At 42.8% G+C, this 21,674-nt stretch overlaps 1 protein-coding gene across 2 annotated transcripts in view; it reads left to right on the forward strand.

Annotated features, from left to right (window-relative positions):
• The window catches only part of MPPED2 (metallophosphoesterase domain containing 2), a 207,692-nt gene extending 196,219 nt beyond the window's left edge, over positions 1–11,473 (forward strand). For both annotated transcript variants that reach the window (XM_018059298.1, XM_005690032.3), the window contains exons 5-7: positions 1,222–1,337; positions 5,897–6,010; positions 10,084–11,473. In XM_018059298.1, the coding sequence (XP_017914787.1) occupies positions 1,222–1,337; positions 5,897–6,010; positions 10,084–10,202 (349 nt within the window). In that variant the 3' untranslated portion in view covers positions 10,203–11,473. The remainder of the gene's footprint in view (positions 1–1,221; positions 1,338–5,896; positions 6,011–10,083) is intronic.

The raw sequence follows: 21,674 nt of genomic DNA on the forward strand, positions 1-21,674 counted from the left end.
CTTGACTATGCACGCCCACCCCCAAAAGAATGATGGTTAAGTGTTTCTGAGTGCAGAGTCTTGAGAGTCACTGATTAGTCTAACCCATGACTGGCTTTAAATAGTCATGCCCCTATTGTATTAGCTGTGACAAACCAGGTGCCCTTGTACACAGGGTTACCTCTCTCAGTGGGCATGGACGGGTCAGCTTAAGCTGAAGGGAAAAGTTGGGCTTAGCCAGGAAACTGACCAACTTGTCTTTGATGTGTATACCCTAGTAAATTAGAATTTTCCTGCAGCACAAAAGAGAATTGGTTTTGAAAAATAATGGTTACATCTAGATATTTGGGAACAAGACAGCACTGGGCACTGTTTGGTGCTGATGTGATTTAGCCTGTAGTACTTATAGAAGAAAAATGATCATTCTCCCATTGTTATAAATGATAGAGACATTTTCAGCTCCAGTTAAAAATCCTCATTGGATGGACAAAGACACCATCATTTCAATGTAGAGCATCAATCTCAGAAACTCATTCCTAGAGCAGACATCCCTGAGAAGGTGGAATGCATGCATTTGGTGTCAGGAGAATGGTTTCCAGAGTGACCAAGTATGTCCCCAGAAGTCTTCCTTTTGCTGATGGGGGAAAATTCCACATTGAGTTTTTGTTCCCTGTGTCCCTTCTCACCTTTCAGAGACCCCCACCTCCCAGCTCTTTGCAGCATTCTCAGTCCAAGATGTTCAAAACATCTCATAAGTGCACAGGTTTCTGCCTTCAGAGCGCTTGTCTGTTTCTCCAAGAATTTCAGTAAGAATCTTTCTGGTGAAGCCCTTCCATAGTGATGGTGAGAAAGAAGGAGGGAGATTGGTGAAACTTCTTAGCCCTAAGCACTACAGCAAAAGTGGACAGGCTTCAGATCTGGGTTGGGCATCTTTTGGAAGCACTGAAATTTGGGGAAAGACAAAGCATTGTTAAGATTTTGATAGAGGTCTGCTGGGAAAGTCTCCACTGGAAAGGCTCTTGTGCCCCTTTCTAGTTGAACATTCATAGGCTCCACACTGGCTTTCAGATGCGCTGGTTTTGAAGCAGTCAACAAAAAAGCATCCTGCTGCCAGGGCCAACCATCAAAAAGAGAAAAGAAAGCAATGCAAACCGTAGGGGAATGAATGTGTGAGAGAGAAATAGTATAGAGCGGACATGTGGCTCTGCTGGCCTGATACCATGTACATTGTCTCCCCCAAAGGACCCCGTGGTTTAATGGATGGGGCTTTAACCTGCCCAGAGGTCAGTCTCTGCTGGACAAGTGGAACCTCATCCCCGAGGGCATTGACATACTCATGACACACGGACCTCCTCTAGGTAAGTGAAGCAAAGGTGTCCTTTCGTTATCTGTGATGCCTTTTTTCCCCAAGCATAATGACTAATGCTTCAGGGACATAATCATTTTCCTCAAAAAAAAAAAAAGTGATCGAAAAAAGAAAAGTCAATGTCTTTAAAGAAACCCAGTATGATAATTAAACTCAGCAGTTCTGCTGGGCTTACAGGTGTTCTTGAAATTAAATTTTTTGATTTAGTCAACTCAGGAAAAAATCAAATGAGCATAAAGCACCACAGTCCTTTGAGCTTGATCATTTATTTTAAGAACTGTATTCACTGTGGAGTGAAGGGGTGGGGTGGGGACCTCCCAATCACAGGGCTTTTGAATGGTAATGAAATGATGGAATCTTTCATTCAGAGTAACTCATTTTCCTTTTCCATGTAATAGCGGAACCTAGGAGATCTTTAAAAGTTTAACACTGAGCTAATTATACAGGAAAAGAATCTTTTTTCTCTCTCTCTTTTTAAGCTGAAGTGTTAAGTAAGGGCTCAGATGGAAAAAAAAAAATTGCCTGTAATGCGGGAGACCTGGGCTCGAGCCTGGATCTCCTGGAGGAGGGCATGGCACCCCACTCCAGTATTCTTGCCTGGAGAATCCCCATGGACAGAGGAGCCTGGTGAGCTACAGTCCATGGGGTCACAACGAGTTGGACATGACTGAGCGACTAGGCACAGTGTGTTGAACCTTACTTAAAGATGCTGGATCTTACAGATAACAGTGAAGCTGCATCCCGCTTTAGATTGCCAATGTGCACCACAGCTACCTTCAGTTATCCAGACTGTGGGCCAGAAGATGATTATTCGATTTATATAATTATCTTCTAATGATTCATGTGCTTGTTAGTGGTTCGGTTTAGCCACAGAATATTTTTCAAACAGGTTATTGTTGTTGTTTAGTCGCTAAGTTGTGTCTGACTCTTTCTCCACCCCATGGACTATAGCCAACCAGGCCCCTCTGCCCCTAGGATTCCTCAGGCAAGAATATTGGAGTGGGTTGCCATTTCCTTCTCCAGGGGATCTTCATGGCCCAGAAATTGAACCCACATCTCCTGCTTGGCAGGCAGATTCTTTACTGCTGAGCCACCTGGGAAGCCCCTTTCCAAACAGGACCACCTCCCTGATCCTCCCATCTACTGAGTGTCTATTATGCTGGCACATCCTTGTCAAACGAAGGTATTCTCAGACAATCCAGATGTTTCCTTTATAGTAGGAGAGTTTCCTTTAAAAAAAAAAATTGTATTCAAAACCAGAAACATGAAATCTATCGTCTTAAATTGTTAAATGTTCAGTGCTAGGAAAGTTTTCTTGATCCTCTTGGTTTGGAGAGAGGGGGAAAACAATGCAAAAAGATTTTTCTAATTTTTTCCCTGTGGTTTGGGGTTGCTGCTCCTCTGTCAACCTGAAAAATAAAAGATACCTAATGCACATCCCCTAATGTGAATTTAATCTTCATAGATGTTACCCCCTCCCCACCCACACCACTTAGTGCTGCCTTCCTGCCCTAAGAAACAGCGGAAGGGAGGACCAGGGGATGAGCCACGGTGGCACATTTTCATAAAGAGGAGTGAAGGGAAAACAAGACAAGGAGCCAGTTCTGTTGCAGACATGGAATTTATACAGATTTGCACAAGATCAGCACTTCCCGACTTTTCAAAGCTTCAGAATCTCCATCCCTGTGCTTTTTCCCTACCCTACCCCCACCTCCTCCATACGTTACACAGTTATACTTATCAGTAACCTTTATCAAGTCATAAGTAATTAATTTCCCTGTTTTACAATCATTGGAGACTAAGTCATTAAATTGTTGGCTAAGTATTCTGCTCAGCATGAGTTCAGTAGAGAGACACTGCAGAGACCAAATCCTAGCCAACTCCATCCTTTCCCTGAGTTACCTAGTTAGGTCTGGGCTTGATCCTCTTAAGACTGTTTACTGTCAGGAACTTGGGCATCCTCAGCATAGAAATGTTTACCTGCCTGAAGTATTATTTGGAAAATAACTTTGAACAGAACAATTGATTTGTTGTTAACAAAGTCATTAGCTTTGGTACAAAAGCAAGTGGCAGTCAGTCTGAATTCTGGCCTCCAAAGAATTCATACGTTCCAGGAACTCTTTTTTTTAAATTAATTTTATTGGCGTATAGTTGCTTTACAATATTGTATTGGTTTCTTCTGTGCAGCAAAGTGAATTAGCTACACGTATACATCTATCTCTTTTGGGGGAGATTTCCTTACAGAGCACTGAGTAGCATTTCCTGTGCTATACAGCAGGTTCTCCTTAGTTATCTATTTTAGACATAGTGTCAGTAGTGTATATATGTTAATCCTAATCTCCCAATTCATCCCACCCCCATCCGGGAACTCTTAATAAAGAGGCTGCCATCCCTCTCTTTGTAGTAAAGTTGGAGTAACCTAGAGAGCGGCTGGGCATGTAGCAGGTTAAGATCTACATCAGAGAGTTCCAAAATGTTAGTGAAAGTAAAAGTCGCTCAGTCGTGTCTGACTCTTTGCAACCCCATGGACTATACAGTCCATGGAATTCCCCAGGCCAGAATACTAGAGTGAGTAGCCTTTCCCTCTTCCAGGGGGATCTTCCCAACCCAGAAATTGAACCGGGTCTCCTGCATTGGAGGCAGATTCTTTATCAACTGAGCTATCAGAGAAGCTCTATTAATAAAAAGTCAGGCAAAGTTTTCATTAGGTAAAGCTGAACATTAATCAGTATAGTTAACTGGGAATTCTTGTGAACACTCTGGACTAGGAGGTAAGAGGTGAATGTGGGGATTGGCCTTGAATCTTTTCCTGTTAAGAAAGGAACCATGGCACATGGGACTTCATTATTATGATACGAGCGAGACACTTTTGAGATGTTTTCCCTCTTCAAAAAAAAAAAAAAACATCCATGAGGGAATATGCCACTCACTGTGGGTTTAAGTTTTTCCTCTAATTAGCAAAGTTTTGAAATCTCTGATTGAATTTTTTATAGGGCCCCTTGCTTGTAGTCCACGCTTTTCCATATTCTCTGTCCATTCCCCAGTCAGCATGTCTTTATAGAGATGTTAAAACTTCATTTCTACTGTTTTGCCAAACAAAGTGGAGTGACCTTTCTGCCTGATCAGTTCTGAGTGGTAGAAATCACCTAATGGAGCAATGGTGTGTGTTCCCACTGATTATGACTTAGCCTTTTGGCCTGTCTGCTTTCCTAACACCCCACCCCGCTGAGGCGATTGGATTCCATTCTGGGCCATAATCATTCAGATAGCTGACTTTTGCTATAATTGATGTCAGTTTTCATGGATTTTCTGCATTAGGCATAGAACTAAGTGGCTTTTCCGTGAAGGCAGTCCATCAGCCCCAGCTTACTGCACGCCACCACAGGGCCGCCATGGTTGCCCCGTTGCTAGAGAGACCAGAGGGAAAGCTCGGCATTCCCAAGCCTGGGTCATCAGCTGCCCCGTTTCTAGAGAGGAGACCAGAGGAAAAGCTTGGCATTCCCAAGCTTGGGTCATCAGTTGCCCCGTTGCTAGAGAGGAGACCAGAGGAAAAGCTTGGCATTCCCAAGCTTGGGTCATCAGTTGCCCCGTTGCTAGAGAGGAGACCAGAGGAAAAGCTTGGCATTCCCAAGCTTGGGTCATCAGTTGCCCCGTTGCTAGAGAGGAGACCAGAGGAAAAGCTTGGCATTCCCAAGCTTGGGTCATCAGTTGCCCCGTTGCTAGAGAGGAGACCAGAGGAAAAGCTTGGCATTCCCAAGCCTGGGTCATCAGTTGCCCCATTGCTAGAGAGGAGATCAGAGGAAAAGCTTGGCATTCCCAAGCCTGGGTCATCAGTTGCCCCATTGCTAGAGAGGAGACCAGAGGAAAAGCTTGGCATTCCCAAGCCTGGGTCATCAGGAACCACCAAGGGTTAAGGGTTGACGTGTTTAAAGTGAACAGGGACTTCCCTGGCGGTCCAGTGGTTAGGACTCTGTACTTCCACTGCAAGGGGGCATGGGTTCAATCCCTGGTCGGGGAACTCTTAAGATTCCACACGCCACACTGTGCTGCCAAAGATAAAAAATGAAAATAAAAATAAAGAGAACAAGCTATCTTGTGGCCAGTTTATAGGAAGTCCCTCCTAGCCCTTCTTCTTTAAAGTCTACATCTTGGAAGTAGACTGCTCTAAGAGAGCTATAATTTAAAAAAGAAAGCAACTGAATTGAGAGAAAAAGAGAGAGTATGGGACTGCCGGGAATAAATGTCATTGGGCCCATGAAGAAGATTTGAAGCCCATGGCTGAATAAATCAAATCCCTCACAGGGAGGGGAAAAAAATGTTAATTAACAGAAGGAAAAAAAATGGAAACCAAAAAAAAAAAATTTTTCAAGATCCTAAAGAAGACAAAGTGACGAGTGAAAAGTTCCTTAAAAGCCATTGTAAGCTTTAATGGGGAGGCTAGGATTACAGATAATGTAATAAACCTTCTGTGAGTTATGGCTTCCTGAAAGTCTAAATGAACCCTTACCTGAAGACAGAAAATTAAGAGTATTGATTGCATTTTACCCTTAGGTTTTCGAGACTGGGTTCCAAAGGAGCTTCAGAGAGTGGGCTGCGTGGAGCTTTTAAACACAGTCCAGAGGCGAGTCCGGCCCAAACTCCATGTGTTTGGTGGAATCCATGAAGGTAAGACCAGAAGAAAGGGGTTCACAACATTATGAGTCATTATCCATGATCTCATTCCACAACAGAGACCTTAGTTACCGGGAATAACTGGAGTGGTGGTTGCCAAACTCTTTACCTGTGGAGTGCTTTCAATGAGATGAAATGTTATGAGAAACACTTGCATATAAAGTTGAGAAGTATTTTGTGGAGAACTGCTCTCTTTTAAGCAGAACATGTGTGCTCAGTCACCAGTCGTGTCCAACTCTTTGCGACTCCATAGACTGTAGCCCACCAGTCTCCTCTGTCTATCGGGGTTCTCAGGCAACACTGGAGTGGCTTGCCATGCCCTCCTCCATAAAGAGGAAGAAACCAAATCTGGTCTACCTTTTGGGAAACCCATCACTAACCCCGGATGACTTCTGGAATCTCAGGGCTCTGATGAAGAGTGTTTGATAACCACTAAGCAGAGCAGCACTGATGGAATAAAGGTCAGATTTTCTCTTTAAGACCATTAGAAGAAATGGCCTGGATTTTAGACTAAATAATGTCCTTGGCCTCTTCCTACCTATAAATATTATAATTCTTATGGAATATACACAAGACAAGACTTTCTCCAAAAAATATTAATAACTTTGCACATGCAATGAAAGATACAGAACTGAAGTGGTGGAACCTACACATTTGTAGGTAGACTTTTCCTTACTAAGCTCAGAAAACCGTTTCAGACTTCTCAGCAATCATCAGTGCTTTTAGTTGGGCCTGAGGTTAAACAGCATAATTAAATCTCCCCTAGATGGGAACTGGTCAAGTTGCTATTTTCTGCCTTTCAGGGTAAGCTGTGAAGTCAAGTTCACAGAATCTGAAAGCCTCGCTGGAGGCCCTAGATTTTGCCTCTTGTCACTTTTTCAAACCGGGGGTCCCTGAGCCTTGGGACAGACAAACCTTAGGTTTTGTGGTTGCACCATCATCTCCTGGTTACATATGTTTGTGTGCAATGAGTGTGTGTATGTGGGCAGCCTCCATATTCAGTTGCTTATGGCTGTTACTCTGAGTTATTTATGAACCCGCAGGTGAGGAGTTTAGGTGTGGCACTGCAAAAAACCAAAGTTTGCTTTGCAAAGTCCTCAATCCAGTGGCTTCCTGGCTAGGTGGGTAATAAACAGCATATTGAAAATCATCCTACTGGGGCCAGAGAAAATCCAGCTTGCCCCGAGTGCAGGCACGAGCTGTGTGGATGGAGAGCAGGGGGCCAGCTCCCTGAGAGCGGATATCAGCCTGCCCTGACTTTGAGCCACACTCTTTGGAAAGGAGGGCACTTCTCTAAGGCCTGATACAGGCTGGGAGTAGAAGGATGGAAGATCATGTCTAAATAGCATTTCTGGGGAGCAGTTATGAATTTCTGCATCCTCACCTATAAGTTTGCATTTTATCCTTTTTAAAAAAAATCATTAATTAGCTTTAAAGTAGCCAGACAATTGGGGAATTCCACTGAAGTCCCCAAATAATAAACGTGCTTAAAGGAAGGAGATCATATTCAAATAAACTTGTCTCGCTTTTATTCGTTTAAGACAGCTAAAGAGGGCAAAGAGAGGGCAAATACCAGCCTCCTGATGGAGAGAGATAACAAGACTTTATGACCCCAGAACGAAACAGTGCACATTTTAAATGCTTCTTTTCTTTTCTTAAGAGATTTTTTCCATTGACCCTCATTAAGCTCTCCACAGGCTTATTTAGAGAAATTTTAGCAAATGGAAGGGGGAAAAAAAAGCCTTATCAGTTATTTGTATAAGTCCTGATAAATTTCTTTTTTCATAGATGTAGTCTTGTGTGCCATAAGAACCTGATACCGACATAGAATTACAAACTTAATTACAGAGGCTGTAAGACAAAATATAAGGTATCCAGGGACATGTGCGAATCTGCAAACGTGCTAAAAATTTCAACATGTTGAAATTTGTAAGAGATATGACTATACGGACCAAAGGCCCAGAGAAACTTGCTTAGCTTTCTTCTCATAGGTCATGGGAGATGTATACCACCTATGGGAAGTGTTTTCACTTGAGCCAGGGTCCCGTGGTGTAGGAAGTGTAGGAAGCAGTGTCCTCTATGGTATATCTCCAGACCACTTGGACATTTGATTGTTTCTCGTTTAGTTCCTAAGTTGTGTCTGACTCTTTGCGACCCAAAGGGCGGTAGCCCACCAGCCTCCTTTGTCCATAGGATTTTCCAGGCAAGATTACTGGAGAGGGTTACCATTTCCTTCTCCAGGGGATATTCCTGACCCAGAAGTTGAACCCAAGTCTCCTGCATTGCAGGCAGATTCTTCACTGCTGAGCTACCCAGGAAGACCCCAGATATTTGATTATTACTGATTCTTTTGAATAAAATGGAACTCAGTGTCAAAGTCACACAATTCAAGTAAGAAAATGTTGACTAAAAAGATGCACAACGTGAGAGTTTTGAGTTAAGTTTTATTGGAGGCAAAATGAGAACTGCAGCCTGGGAGACAGCACCTCAGATAACTCAGAAACTGTTCCAAAGAGGTAGTAGCGGAACGTCAATATGTTAAGATTTTGCTGAAGGGGGCATTCAGTGCAATCAAGCATTTACTTTATAAAAGCTTTTCTGCTAGTCACGAGGAGCTGATGTCACCATGAAGGGATTTAGTGCTTTTCTAGATATGAAGAGATGCAAGGGTTGGGGTCCATATAGTCAAAGCTATGATTTTTCCAGTAATCATGTACAGATGTGAGAGATGGACCATAAAGAAGGCTGAGCACTGAAGAATTGATGCTTTGAAATTGTGCTATTGGAGAAGACTCTTTTGAGAGTCCCTTGGACTGCAAGGAGATCCAACCAGTCCATCCTAAAGGAAATCAGTCCTGAATATTCATTGGAAGGACTGATGCTAAAGCTCCAATACTTTGGCCACCTGATGTGAAGAGCTGACCCATTAGAAAAGACCCTGATGCTGGGAAAGATTGAAGGTGGGAGGAGAAGGGGAAGACAGAGGATGAGATGGTTGGATGGCATCACCGACACGATGGACATGAGTTTGAGCAAACTCCCAGAGATGGTGAAGGGCAGGGAAGCCTGGAGTGCTGCAGTCCATGGTTCACAGAGAGTCAGACACGACTGAGCGACTGAGCAACTGAACAACAGAGGATTGGGGTCATGAAATCAGTTCCTGAAAATATCTTCACTATCTAAAGACCTGTTCCACCAGTTTCCCTGGAGCACAGAGTGCCTCACTCTCCATTGTGACCTGCCTTCAGGGCATGTTGAAAGTCAACAGCTACAGCAACACAGGATTCCGTCTCCACAGAGGCAGATGGCAAATGCCCTTGGCAAGCACCAATTTATAGTTGACAGTAAGATCACTTAGTGTTGGAATTTCCCTGATGGTCTAGTGGCTAGGATTCCAGCACTTCCAATTCAGGGGGCCCAGGTTTGATTCCTGGTCAGGGAACTAGATCCCACATGCCACAACCAAAGATCCTGCATACTGCAACTAAGACCCAGTGGAGCCAAAGAAATTAATTAATTTTAAAAAGATAACTTACCTTTAACTCTCACTGGGGGCAGTTTAGAGCTTATTTTATAAATAAGGAAGCTAGGTATTCATGTCTGTCAACTCCCAGTGCAATACCCTATGTGAGTCTCAGCTGTCTTGAAGCCCATTTGGGGTTGAGTGAAGGATGTGTTTGCCCTTGATGAGTTTATGTTGCTCATCTTCTTCCCTGGAACTCAATAGTTAATACAGGGCTTTGAAATGAAAGTCATATTTGAAAAAAGAGGGAAAAAATGTTTTTTCTCTATTCTCACTAGTAAAGAAATCACAGCCTCTCCTCTACAAATCGAGTGTTGAAATAAATTAAAAGGAATCACTTTTCTTTGAAATAGAGGATTCCCCCTTTAAAGAAAATAAAATCGGGAGGCAGCTTCTGAAAGCCGTAACATCCAGAGAGGGCTCCACTGAATTTCATCTCACTGCCCACTGGCAAAGACTTTTTTGTTTTCCTTATCTGATAGTCCTGCACTGAGTCATTATCATTTGTATATTTCACAGTAAGTGTGACACTCTCTCTCCACAGGTTACGGCATTATGACCGACGGTTACACAACATACATCAATGCCTCAACGTGTACAGTCAGCTTTCAACCGACCAACCCTCCAATTATATTTGACCTTCCAAACCCACAGGGTTCCTGAAGCTCCAGACACCCAATTGGAATGTGAGGGAAGGTCTAAAAAAACTGCCATTTTTCTAATTATAAACTTACATTCTCTTCCTTGTTTATTTCCAGATCCTGTGAGTTCTTTTTGTAAATTGCTGGAACACAAATGATGCTAGAGGTTATGCTTCTTGTTCCTCTTTTTTTTAAAATGGGGCATCCATTTGGAATCAAAAGAGCATTGTGCATTTGTAAAATGACTTCTGTTTTCTCAAAGGCCACGCCATTGTAAATTGTTAGTGTTCGCCAAAGGACAGCCAAGCTTTCTTTTGAAAAGGTGACAAAAGTCTTATTTTAATATGCTTTAAGCTGGAAAAAAGAAAAAAATAAAGCAGGTAGGCAGTGTTTTAAAAACTACCCAAATTTGCACAACAGTTTAAGAGTATTGTTTGAAGTATTTTATTTTTATGATGTTTGTTGTTGTTGTTGTTTTTCTTGGGAATGCTTCTTTTTTGCAGACGTGGCCCAGATTTAGAGCAATCTTTGCAACAAAAGTAGGTGTGGAAAAGACTTCCCTTCACACTCTCACTATAAAGCAAGCTGTGTCAAGGGAAAAAAACAACTCTTGTTTAGAGGATGGCTTAGCTAGTGAGATCCATATTGTGGTTATACAAGGTCTCATCGTTTGTTTGTTTCTTTTAAATTATTTTAGCTTTAAAAATATGGAAATGGAATCTGTCAAGAGCAGGTATTTCATGCAGTTAAAAAAAAACGAGCGTGCAGACTCCTTTTCAATATGGGTTTATATATATAAATATTTTTCGTGTATTATGACTAAGTTAGGAGTTTAATATTGCCAAGGACAGTACAACTGTAAAGGGGTGCTTGATCGTGGAGCATCAGAAGTCCGAAGGAGCTGACGCATGTTCTCAGAACTCAAGGTCTTAAAGAGCTTGAGTTAAATCTAGGTGCACTCGCAGGCGTGTATAGATTTAAATGGATGCAATGGAAGCTAACTAAAATGAGGCTTAGTTGTCCTTTATATTTAAATACCCTGAACTGTCTTCTGACATCCTTCTCCCTCCCCACCCCCCCCATTTTGCACTGTGTGTCGATGCAATCTTCGCTAGCACAAAATATTGTCGCTAATAGTCATTTCTGTTTCCCCATTGTAAATGCTGTTGAGCTTTATTCTATTTTATGTTATCTTGTTAATGAAATTTAGGAAAGCAGTTGTTTCTTTAAATTTATTGTGATATTCTATATCTAGCGGCCTTTATATGCAAATAAAATTGCAAGATTTTTAAATCTGTGCTGTTTGGAGGGTTGGCTGGTGGGAGGATGGTAGTTTAGTCCTGGGGCAAGAGGGATTTATTCATATGCCACATTAGTACTACTCCCTTTCAGAGGAATTAGAATAAGTGACTTTTTTTTTCTAATTTTTAATAAATTTTTATTACCTTCCATTCACGGGCTGGCAGGTAGATCGATAAGGCACTCAGTGTACTCTTTCCTTCCATCATGCTGTCATCTATCCTGCTGTAGATTTCAGAGGGTGAGGATTTCATCTTTAGCTATTGTAATGTCTAGAGGGACTGTGCAGAGGAGGGACTGTTGTGGACACGTGTGTGGGAATGAGAAGACAAACTGGTGGGTAACGGAGTAACCCCTTCATGATCCCTTTTGTCCCCAGGAGCAGTCACCATCCCCCCCTCACTTTTTTTTTTAATAAATAAGGTCCACCACTAGAATCCCTGGAAGAGGAAATGGCAACCCACTCCAGTATTCTTGCCTGGGAAATTCCATGGACAGAGGAGCCTGGTAGGCTATAGTCCATGGAGTTGCAAAGAGTCAGACATGACTTAGAGATTGAGCACGCGCACCACTAGAATGTTGTAGCAGTCAGGAGGCAGCAGGGGCCAGGTGGGGAAAACCATATTACGTTCTTTTAATTTTCTCTGCAAGAGCCATTAAAGAAAAGCAGCGTGATCTTGAATCTGCAATATACCCCGTACGTCTGCATTCCAGTGGCTGCCGGATTGTAGCATTCTAACACATCTTCCTCCCTTCCTGCCCATGAGGCATCCTCTGGTATAATCCACAAAAGGAATTCTTTGATTTCAGTACCAGCAAATTACCGAGAATGTCTTAGGCCAGAATTCTGGCTCAGAGTCGTACTGTTAATGCTCATGAAGAGTCTTAGGTGGCCACCCAGAGCCAGAAGTGGTCCATGACCTTAGTAGCTGAGGTGTGCTATGGAGGTAAACCATACTTCCTTGACCTACTGCATCAGCAGAAAAGGGTGGTGATTTCAGGCTCATTCCCCGGGTGCTGAACTGAGCATGGACCAAATGGGAATTTCAGCTGGTTACAGTGTACGGAGTTAGGCCCAGCCAGACTTCTGGAAAAGCAGGCTCTCCAGAGACAGGTGGATGATCGCGATGACAAGTGTGCGTGCCCAGCCCTTGAGAGCATGTCTGGACACTAATTAAGCTAAGCACTTACTAAAATTGCTTTCCATTGTGTGGGGGCAGGAAGCAGCCCAGTCTGTTAATCTACGGGGTGGACTGGCTCAGACAGAGCTTCCTTCAGCCGGTCCAGGTTCACCATTCCATATGTGTGAACTGCCTCCGGGGGTCCAGGATGACTGTCCCAAGGCCAGACGTTTTCTCCGCTGGGCCTTATAACAAGGAAACATCGGAAATAGCTTAGACATCATGCACTTTCTATCCTTCTGTAACCAGGCACTCTGCTGAGTCGGTTTCCTATTTTGTTTTTGTTGTTGTTATTCAGTTACCAACTCGTGTCTGACTCTTTGCAACCTCATGGACTGTAGCACGCCAGGCTTCCCTGTCCTTCACTATATCCTGGAGTTTGCTCAAATTCATGTCCATTGAGTTGGTGAGGGTAGCCAACCATCTCATCCTCTGCCCCCCCCCCCCCCCTTCTTTTGCCTTCAATTTCTTCCCCAGCATCAGGGTCTCAGAATCCTGGGAGAGGTTACCTAAGCCCCACTTTTTAGATAGGAAACTGAGACTCCAAAAGTTAAATCACTTTCCCTAGGAAAATGGAAGCTTCAAATTCATTCCCTAGAGAAATGGAAGGTCTGACTCTCTAGTCAATACCCTTTTCATCACCCTACCTCTAGGACAGAAAGGAGAATGCCGTCCAAGAGCTGATAGAAGACTGATGGGTCTGGGGGTACTTCCTTGTCCCTCACCTAGGGGCCTGCTGAAGCACACTGCACAGGGCTTTATGACCGCAGCCAGCTGAACCACGTCCTTCCCACTTGAAGCCTAGCACAGTGTGGTGCAGAAGAGCACAGAGCCTAGAGCCAGCGCCTGGCTCCCCAGCGCCTGGCTCTCCCTCAAACTTTGGCTGGGTACTCACCCTTCCTGTAAAATGGGGGTGATGGTGATGATGCTGACATCATTGTACATTGTTGGTCTACATTACATGATGTGGAGATCACTGCCTGGCATCTTAGTAAGTGGTAACACATGCTTGATAAACACCGTCTCCTGTGCTGCCTTGAGATTCTCCAGGCAGGACCTGCCGTCGACTTCTCACCTACAAGAGCATTTTTTCCCGAGAAAGTGTGTCTGTTTGCAGTTTTTGGAAACCATTTATGATCCCTCTTTATAAGACTATGTCTTCTCTGGAGAAATGTTCGTTTAGGTATTCTACCCATTGAGCTGTATGAGCTGCTTATATGTTTTGGAGAGTAATCTTTTGTCAGTTGTTTCATTTGCAATTATTTCCTCCCATTCTGAGGGCTGTCTTTTAATCTTGTTTATTGTTTCCTTTTCTGTGCAAAAGCTTTTAGGTTTCATTAAGTCTCATTTGTTTATCTTTGTTTTTATTTCCATTATTCTAGACCACCATGTGTAAACTAGATAGCCAGTAAGAAGTTGCTGTTTAACACAGGGAGGCCAGGCGGGCACTCTGATGATCTGCAGGGCTGGGGTGTGGGGAGGGAAGGGAGGTGATATATGTGTAATTATGGCTGATTTGCATTGTTGTATGGCAGAAACCATCACAACATTGTAAAGCAATTTTCCTCCAATTAAAAAATAAATTAAAAAAAAGAACATGAAGAATGCCAAGGGCATTTGCTAGAGGCAGATCAGGGAGACTGATTTTTCAGTTTGGATATCTTAGTTTGCAAAATCCCATCTAATCTCAGAACAGGAAGGGGGCTGTATTCTTTCAAGTCGCATTAAACGGCACCCATGGATCTTAGCCTCTCTTGCCCTTTGGGTCTTTACATTTCATCTCACCATCTTTTTTCAAGCTCAATTAGTGAATTTTTTCTCTACATTTTCTCCCCAGCTCCTTTTGTCTTATAAAGATGCTGGGGGATGCCAAAATCCCCTTAAGAGGCAGGTCACTGTTGTTCTGACAGGTGGCCAGCGTTAAGCCTGCCTTCATCTCCATCACTTAAGTAAATAAATACTGTGACCCAGGTCTTAAGTAGGGAGAAACAGAAGCTGGGAGGATTGGGGACTTGTCAATTGCAGATAAAACACTTGCTGTGCCCAGAATAATCCCCCTTCCCCCAACCCTCATCCAGCAAGAATGTGCTGCTTTGATAGAGTTAACGTCCACATGGTATTTTGCTTTTCCAGTGTCTTTTCATGCCCTTCTCACGCCTTCCCATTTCCACTTGCCTAAAAATTTTAAGGTACTTTTTGTTTAATTATTAAACCAAAGTGAATTTAGAGATTAAGTAAATTTTGAGAATTCGGCTCTGAGCTGAGGCATTTAGAAATACTGCTGGGCATGGGGCAGGAGGTCATTAGAGGTGGGGAGGGGTCCTGGACTGGACAGTCTTAATGAGTGGTTTCATAGAAGGCTCTAAGCCCACTTCTGGCTGTCACCTTCTTAACACAAAACGTTTTTTCTCCTACTCTGCAGTGAAGAAGCAGGATTGCTGCACGTATGACTCAGAAGTTTAAAGCTATTTTCTTCTCCTTTGCAAAATGTCACGTCTACCAATCTACTTCTGTCCTTCCTTTCCATGGAAGAGAAAAGCATGCTAACTGAAAAGCCTCTCTGAGAAGCCTCTCTGGATGCCTGTATAAAATCACTTGTGCAGCTCATGAGAAGTTCAGAGAGAGTCAGTGGCACCATCATGCTCACACAGCAGATTCAAAGAGATAGCCCTGCATTGACATTCAGACTCTTAACTTTGAACATAAACGGCTCTCTCAACTTGACATTCAGGAATAATCGAAGATGGGGAGATGAGTTTGGCCAGACATAATGTAATTTTGTAGCCAAGAACAAGTTGCCTGTATGGGGCTTATTAAACCAGATTACTTGAAAAAGGCTCAGAATCTGACCCCCAGGTGTTCCCATGAGTGTTCACTTTTTTCCCTTCAACTTGTCCACCTACACTTTCTCTGATGGGCAGCCAGTTCCTTCTACTGGAAGAGATGCATGCGTGTTTCTGCCTTTGCTCCCTCTGAACTTGCACTGCTCTCCATCATGCATTTTGACACGCATGTGCATGTCCAGTCTGGAAGACACTGGGTAGGGGTCAGAGCCCCCAACTTTGGCACCAGACATGGTTGTTTCCACATCCCAGCTCTGTCATTGGCCATCTGGGTAGCCAATGACACCTCAGCCTCAGGCTCCACACCTGTGTAATGGGAATGCTTCCTACCAACTCTGACAGTGGACTTGTCAGAGCTGATAATAACATCATAGGATCCTGGGCCCAGTGAGCTATTATTTAAAAATGGAAGACTTTATTCTGCCAGCCATCATACTTTTTTACAAATGCAGAAAGAAACATGTAGCTTGTTTTTCTCTGTTAGAGCCCTTTACATGAGAAAGTGAATTCCTTGAGCTGGACTGAGTCAGGTTAAAGGAGCTGCAGAGCCCAGCCACCCATAAATCAAGCTCTTTAAATTCCTGTCTCTCTCTCTCCCTCTCTGAGCTACCTGACAAAACATTTGTGGTAGGTTCTTCTTGACCCCTTCTTATTTCCTTCCTGAATTAGGGATGCCTTACAAGACAAAAATCTTGAGGTAAAAGGCCTTTCATATCCGAGAGCATCTATATCTGGGTAATGGTGAGAGAGAAAAATGCATTTCCATTAGGAAGCATGGCCACAGTGGTACTAAAAGCACGAGTAGACTAAACACAGAGCAGAGAGCCTGTGCCCATCAATCAGCTTTGATTTTTATGAAGCCACAGTTACCATGAGGTGTATCTGAATGCTCTCAGAGCCCACTTACCAAGGGAAAGGGCTGTGATTTCACAGCCTGTTTCTGCCCCGACCTTAGTGGATGACCTTGGAAATCCAAGGCCGAGCTTTTCAGTAGGAGCTCCAGAAATAGCAAATGACTTGGAACCCGAATGCTCCATGCTTCCATGCCCTTGCACATACTGGCAATAATGTTTCAGTAGCAACAACTTAATCCTCATATTTCCTGGAAACTTTTCTGAGTTTCCTTATCCTTACCCAGAACACCCCCACCCTTGATACCATCATAGCCACCCCTTCACCCCCCACACACATACTTCAACCTGTAGGACATTCTGATCGCTGCTTGTCTGCCTGTGAGCTTCCTGAAATCAGGGACAAGATCTGTCTCTGCATTCCCAGCATCTAGATCCAAAGACATGCTTTCTTAATAAATTGTTTGGCAGAAAATAGCCAGGTCTGCGAGTAAGATAGGAGAAGTTAATCACAGATCGGATCAATAAATATTTACTGGACACTGTAAGCCCAGTGATATACCAAAAAGCTGCTTTTGTAAGACCTAGTTCTTGCCATGAAAAGTAATTTTGGTCCCCAAAAAGAAAAAAAGACATGGACACATGAAGTTAAACAGCAATAAGAGATTTAAATAATAGTTCAAGACAGTAATAAAAAAAAAAAATCAGAGTCTGTGATGCACAGCTTTCTCCAGTTATATGAGTGGCCATCATTCTGGGGAAGTGCTCACCGGGGTTTAAGCTCCAGACAAGCACAGACAGCTACCCCAGGAAAGGGAGTCTGAGTGATAATGTCAATCCCATGCAGCTTCATTCCTGGAGGAGAAAAACCAGTCTGACCAGTGGCAATTCCAAATGTGTCACGTAGCTGGTTTGTTTTCTTAATTTACTCTATGAGATGGTTTTCTCTAATGGCATGCCATTGACAAAATGCACCATAATGTCTTCATCCATCACCTCCAAGTGCCTTTGCATGCATCAGTTGTTGACTTGTTTTCTCCCGTTCAGCACATAAGTGAAAGGAATGATTTATCCAAGGCCACAAGTTACTTTTATATGGAATCTGAAATAGCTCCCTGGAGAAATACTGCCCTAGCACATGTTTCTTTATGCTGCTCTGAACTTGTATTGAAAGGTGACTTTGGCCTGGACTGCACTGATATCCTCCTGACCAGTGTTTCCTGGGGAGCTGATCCAGGGGTCTATTGTGGTTTTTAACTCTCAGATGTAAGAGCTCGCATTCCTGTGAGTGTGACCATTTAGGGCTGGGTTATGGGGGGTGGAAACTAGGACTTGGCCTTTGATGCTGTGTAAGGACATTTGAACATGTAATGAGGTTCCCCCATGAGCTCTCTTGAACTCATATTCACCAGGAAGAGAAAGGGTATGACATACATGAATACACTTCCCTTCCTTCTTTTAATTTGTCCCACGTCCTTGAACTTCGCTCCCCAGGCTGGAGACAGTCTGGCCCTTGACCCTTCAGAGTTTTGCACATCATTGATGCAGAAATGGGAGAAAAACAGGAACATCAAGATAATTCTTATTAGATCTGAATAGACATTTTTTCAAAGAAGACATACAAATTGCCAACAGACACATGAAAAGATGCTCAACATCATTTATCACTGGGGAAAGGCAAATCAAAACCACAATGAGATATCACCTCACCTCTGTCAGAATGGTTATCATCAAACAGACAACAAGAAGCAAGTGTTGAGCAGGATGGGGAGAAATAAGAACTCTTGTACACTGTTGGTGGGAATATAAATTGGTTTGGCTATTATGTAAAACAGTAGGGAGATTCCTCAAAAGAGTGAAAAATAGAACCACTATACAGGCTAGCAATTCTACCTCTTGGCATTTACTTGAAGAAAAAAATACTTATCTGAAAATATACCTACACCTCCATGTTCATGGCAAGCATTATTCACTATAGCCAAAATATGGAAGTACTCTAGATGTCCATTGATAGATGAGTGGATAAAAAAGATGTGATACACATATACACACAGTGGACCATTACTCAGCCATAAAAAGAATGAAATATTGCCATTTGTAACAATATAGATGGGCCTAGGGGGTATTATGCTAAGTGAAATAAGTCAGAAACAGTCAAATGCTATGTGATTTCACTTATATGTGGAATCTAAAAAAGCAAATGAGTAGACATTACAGAAATGGACTTACAGAGAGCAAATTGGCAGTTGCCAGAGGGGAGAGGAGTGAGGGGCTAGGTGGAATACAGAAAGCGGATTAAGAGGTACAAACTTCCAATATAAGTCACCGGGGTGTAATATACAGATAAGGAATATAGTCAGTAATACTATGACAATTTTGTTTGGTGAGAGATGCTTACTAGACTTTAATGTATTTAAATGTCCAATCACTGTATTGTACACCGGAAACCTAGTAGTGTATGCAACTATGCATCGATTAATTAATTTTTTTAACAAAAGGTCATTTTTATCTGCTAAAGTTTCTTTGAGAGAAGGCAGAGAATGGCATTCTCAAAATCTGACTTGGTACTGACTCAGACATTGCAAAGCTTTTGTCTGATTGATGGTGATCATAAAGATTAAACATTTGAAGTATCTTAGAGTACAGAGATCCTGGAATGTTGAACACAGTACTCCTATCTGCAGTGCTAATAACTTGTGGCAAGATTTGAAATAGCATGTTTACCTTATCTCAAAAAGTTGAAAAATAGAACTTGGAGGGTTTCTTTCACCTGAGAAAATGTTGGAATCAATTTTACGGCAATAGTGCTAATTGTCACACTGTGTTTCTGTATTAAAGGAGGGGAAAGACAGAGACTGTACGTCAACAATACTACATCATGTATGTAGCAAATTAACCCTTTTCCTTGACTGGCTATATTTCTGGATACAAGTGGAATTGAAATAAGGTGTACAGAAGGATAAGAATTCCTTCACATTGTTTTCGAAAGGGCTGAATAACCAAAATAAAAAATCTGGAACTAATCATAAGACCACTGATTGTAATGGGAGCAATGTGTTGGTTTCACATCTTATAAGCAAAAGCTGTATGTTCTAGGAAAAGTCAGAATACAATTGGGATTGTATTTCTCTTGCATTTATATTGAATAGATCATCTTCCCAAAGAAAAATGAAGTCTCCGGGTACAGCATCCAGAAATAGCAATACAATATGCTTGAGTTCAGAAATTATGCTGAGAAATGTATTCAATAAAAAGGTGAAGTAGGGGTGAAGAAAGGAGAATAAGGAGAGAAAGCAAGAGGTGTAGGTCCAAAACTCAATCAACTTTTGGATTTCTGAGACCAATAGGTGTGACTTGTATATGTCTTTTGCTCACTTTCTTTAAACTGAATTGACGGATTTATCTTCTCTAATGTTAGGACATCTGGTTGTTGCATTCATACGAAGTCTGCTGGCTTTTGTAAGGAGACAGGGAGAGCTGGACCTCTCATCTACTGCCCCCGCCATCACAGTCCATATGATGGGTTTTTCCAACACAGTCAACACAATGGAACATGGAAGGCTGTTTTGTGAGGATGTTACTTTTTTTTTTTTTTTTACTTTACAATATTGTATTGGTTTTGCCATACATCAACATGAATCCGTCATGGATGTACTTGTGTTCAGGATTGAGAATGTTACTTTTAACGAAGATTCTTCCCACGAAATAAATTATGTATCTCCAGTCAGTTCAGTTCAGGCAGTTCAGTCGCTCAGTCGTGTCCAACTCTTTGCGACCCCGTGAATTGCAGCACGCCAGCCCTCCCTGTCCATCACCAACTCCCGGAGTTCACTCAGACTCACGTCCTTCGAGTCCGTGATGCCATCCAGCCATCTCATCCTCTGTCATCCCCTTCTCCTCCTGCCCCCAATCCTTCCCAGCATCAGAGTCTTTTCCAATGAGTCAACTCTTCCCATGAGGTGGCCAAAGTACTGGAGCTTCAGCTTTAGCATCATTTCCTCCAAAGAAATCCCAGGGCTGATCTCCTTCAGAATGGACTGGTTGGATCTCCTTGCAGTCCAAGGGACTCTCAAGAGTCTTCTCCAACACCACAGTTCAAAAGCATCAATTCTTCGGCGCTCAGCTTTCTTCACAGTCCAACTCTCACATCCATACATGACCACAGGAACAACCATAGCCTTGACTAGACGGACCTTTGTTGGCAAAGTAACGTCTCTGCTTTTCAATATGCTGTCTCGGTTGGCCCAGTGAAGTGACAAGATGCAGGCTCTTCCAGCTCTACTTGTAGATTCAGCAGTATCTGATTTATTGATATCAATATTTATATCTGTACCAGTTGTGCTGTGGTTGTTTGGTGGTATTTGCAGTGAATAGCTTGGCTGGGATGCTAAGGACATCACCTACTGTTTTTAAAACTCAGCATTCTCAAAGCTATTTAAAGAAGCCCTTCATCACCACCTCTTTCTACCACTGTTAAAAGCAATTCAATAGAGGCATTCTCCTTTCATAGTCCCCCAAGTAATTGTTACTAAGAGGCATTCTGGAGGGAGACTTTTGTTGGCAGTTTTTTTCCTTTTATGTAGTTCCTTTTCCTCTGAAAGTTTTGTAAGATTGTAAGTGTCACTCTTTAGTTGAATCTTTGTATCGTTCTTTCAGTTTGTTAGAAAATGTTTCTACTCCTTACCTAAAGTCAAAAAGATTCTGTTTTAGACCTCATTTGAGGAAGAGGTTTGGAAGTGGCATACCCAGTAGATAACTTTTTGGGTGTTAGTGGCCAGTAACGTGCACTTGGGGGATGTTAGATGGAGGGCAGAGATGCAAATCTGTACCTCTGTAGCAAGGCACCAGGTCCCTAATATTATCTCATGTGGCCACTCTTCATCAGGCACCATATTTAGCGTAATATTGAGCGTAGAATTGGGCCAAAGAGAGGCTCCAACTGAAGCCTTAACCACAGTGGTCTAACCTGCATCAGAGCAAATGAGCAAATGAGTTTTTCTCCAAGTGACCTGCATCAAATCAGTGGTGCCATTCCCTTTTCTTCAACACACTGTCACACACAATGGCACCCCACTCCAGTACTCTCGCCTGGAAAATCCCATGGACAGAGGAGCCTGGTGGGCTGCAGTCCATGGGGTCGCTAAGAGTCTGACACGACTGAGTGACTTCACTTTCACTTCACTTTCATGCATTAGAGAAGGAAATGGCAACCCACTCCAGTGTTCTTGCCTGGAGAATCCCAGGGACGGGGGAGCCTGGTGGGCTGCCGTCTATGGGGTCACACAGAGTCGGACACAACTGAAGTGACTTAGCAGCAGTA

This window comes from Capra hircus, chromosome 15, assembly GCF_001704415.2.
Source record: "Capra hircus breed San Clemente chromosome 15, ASM170441v1, whole genome shotgun sequence".
Lineage (NCBI taxonomy): Eukaryota > Metazoa > Chordata > Mammalia > Artiodactyla > Bovidae > Capra > Capra hircus.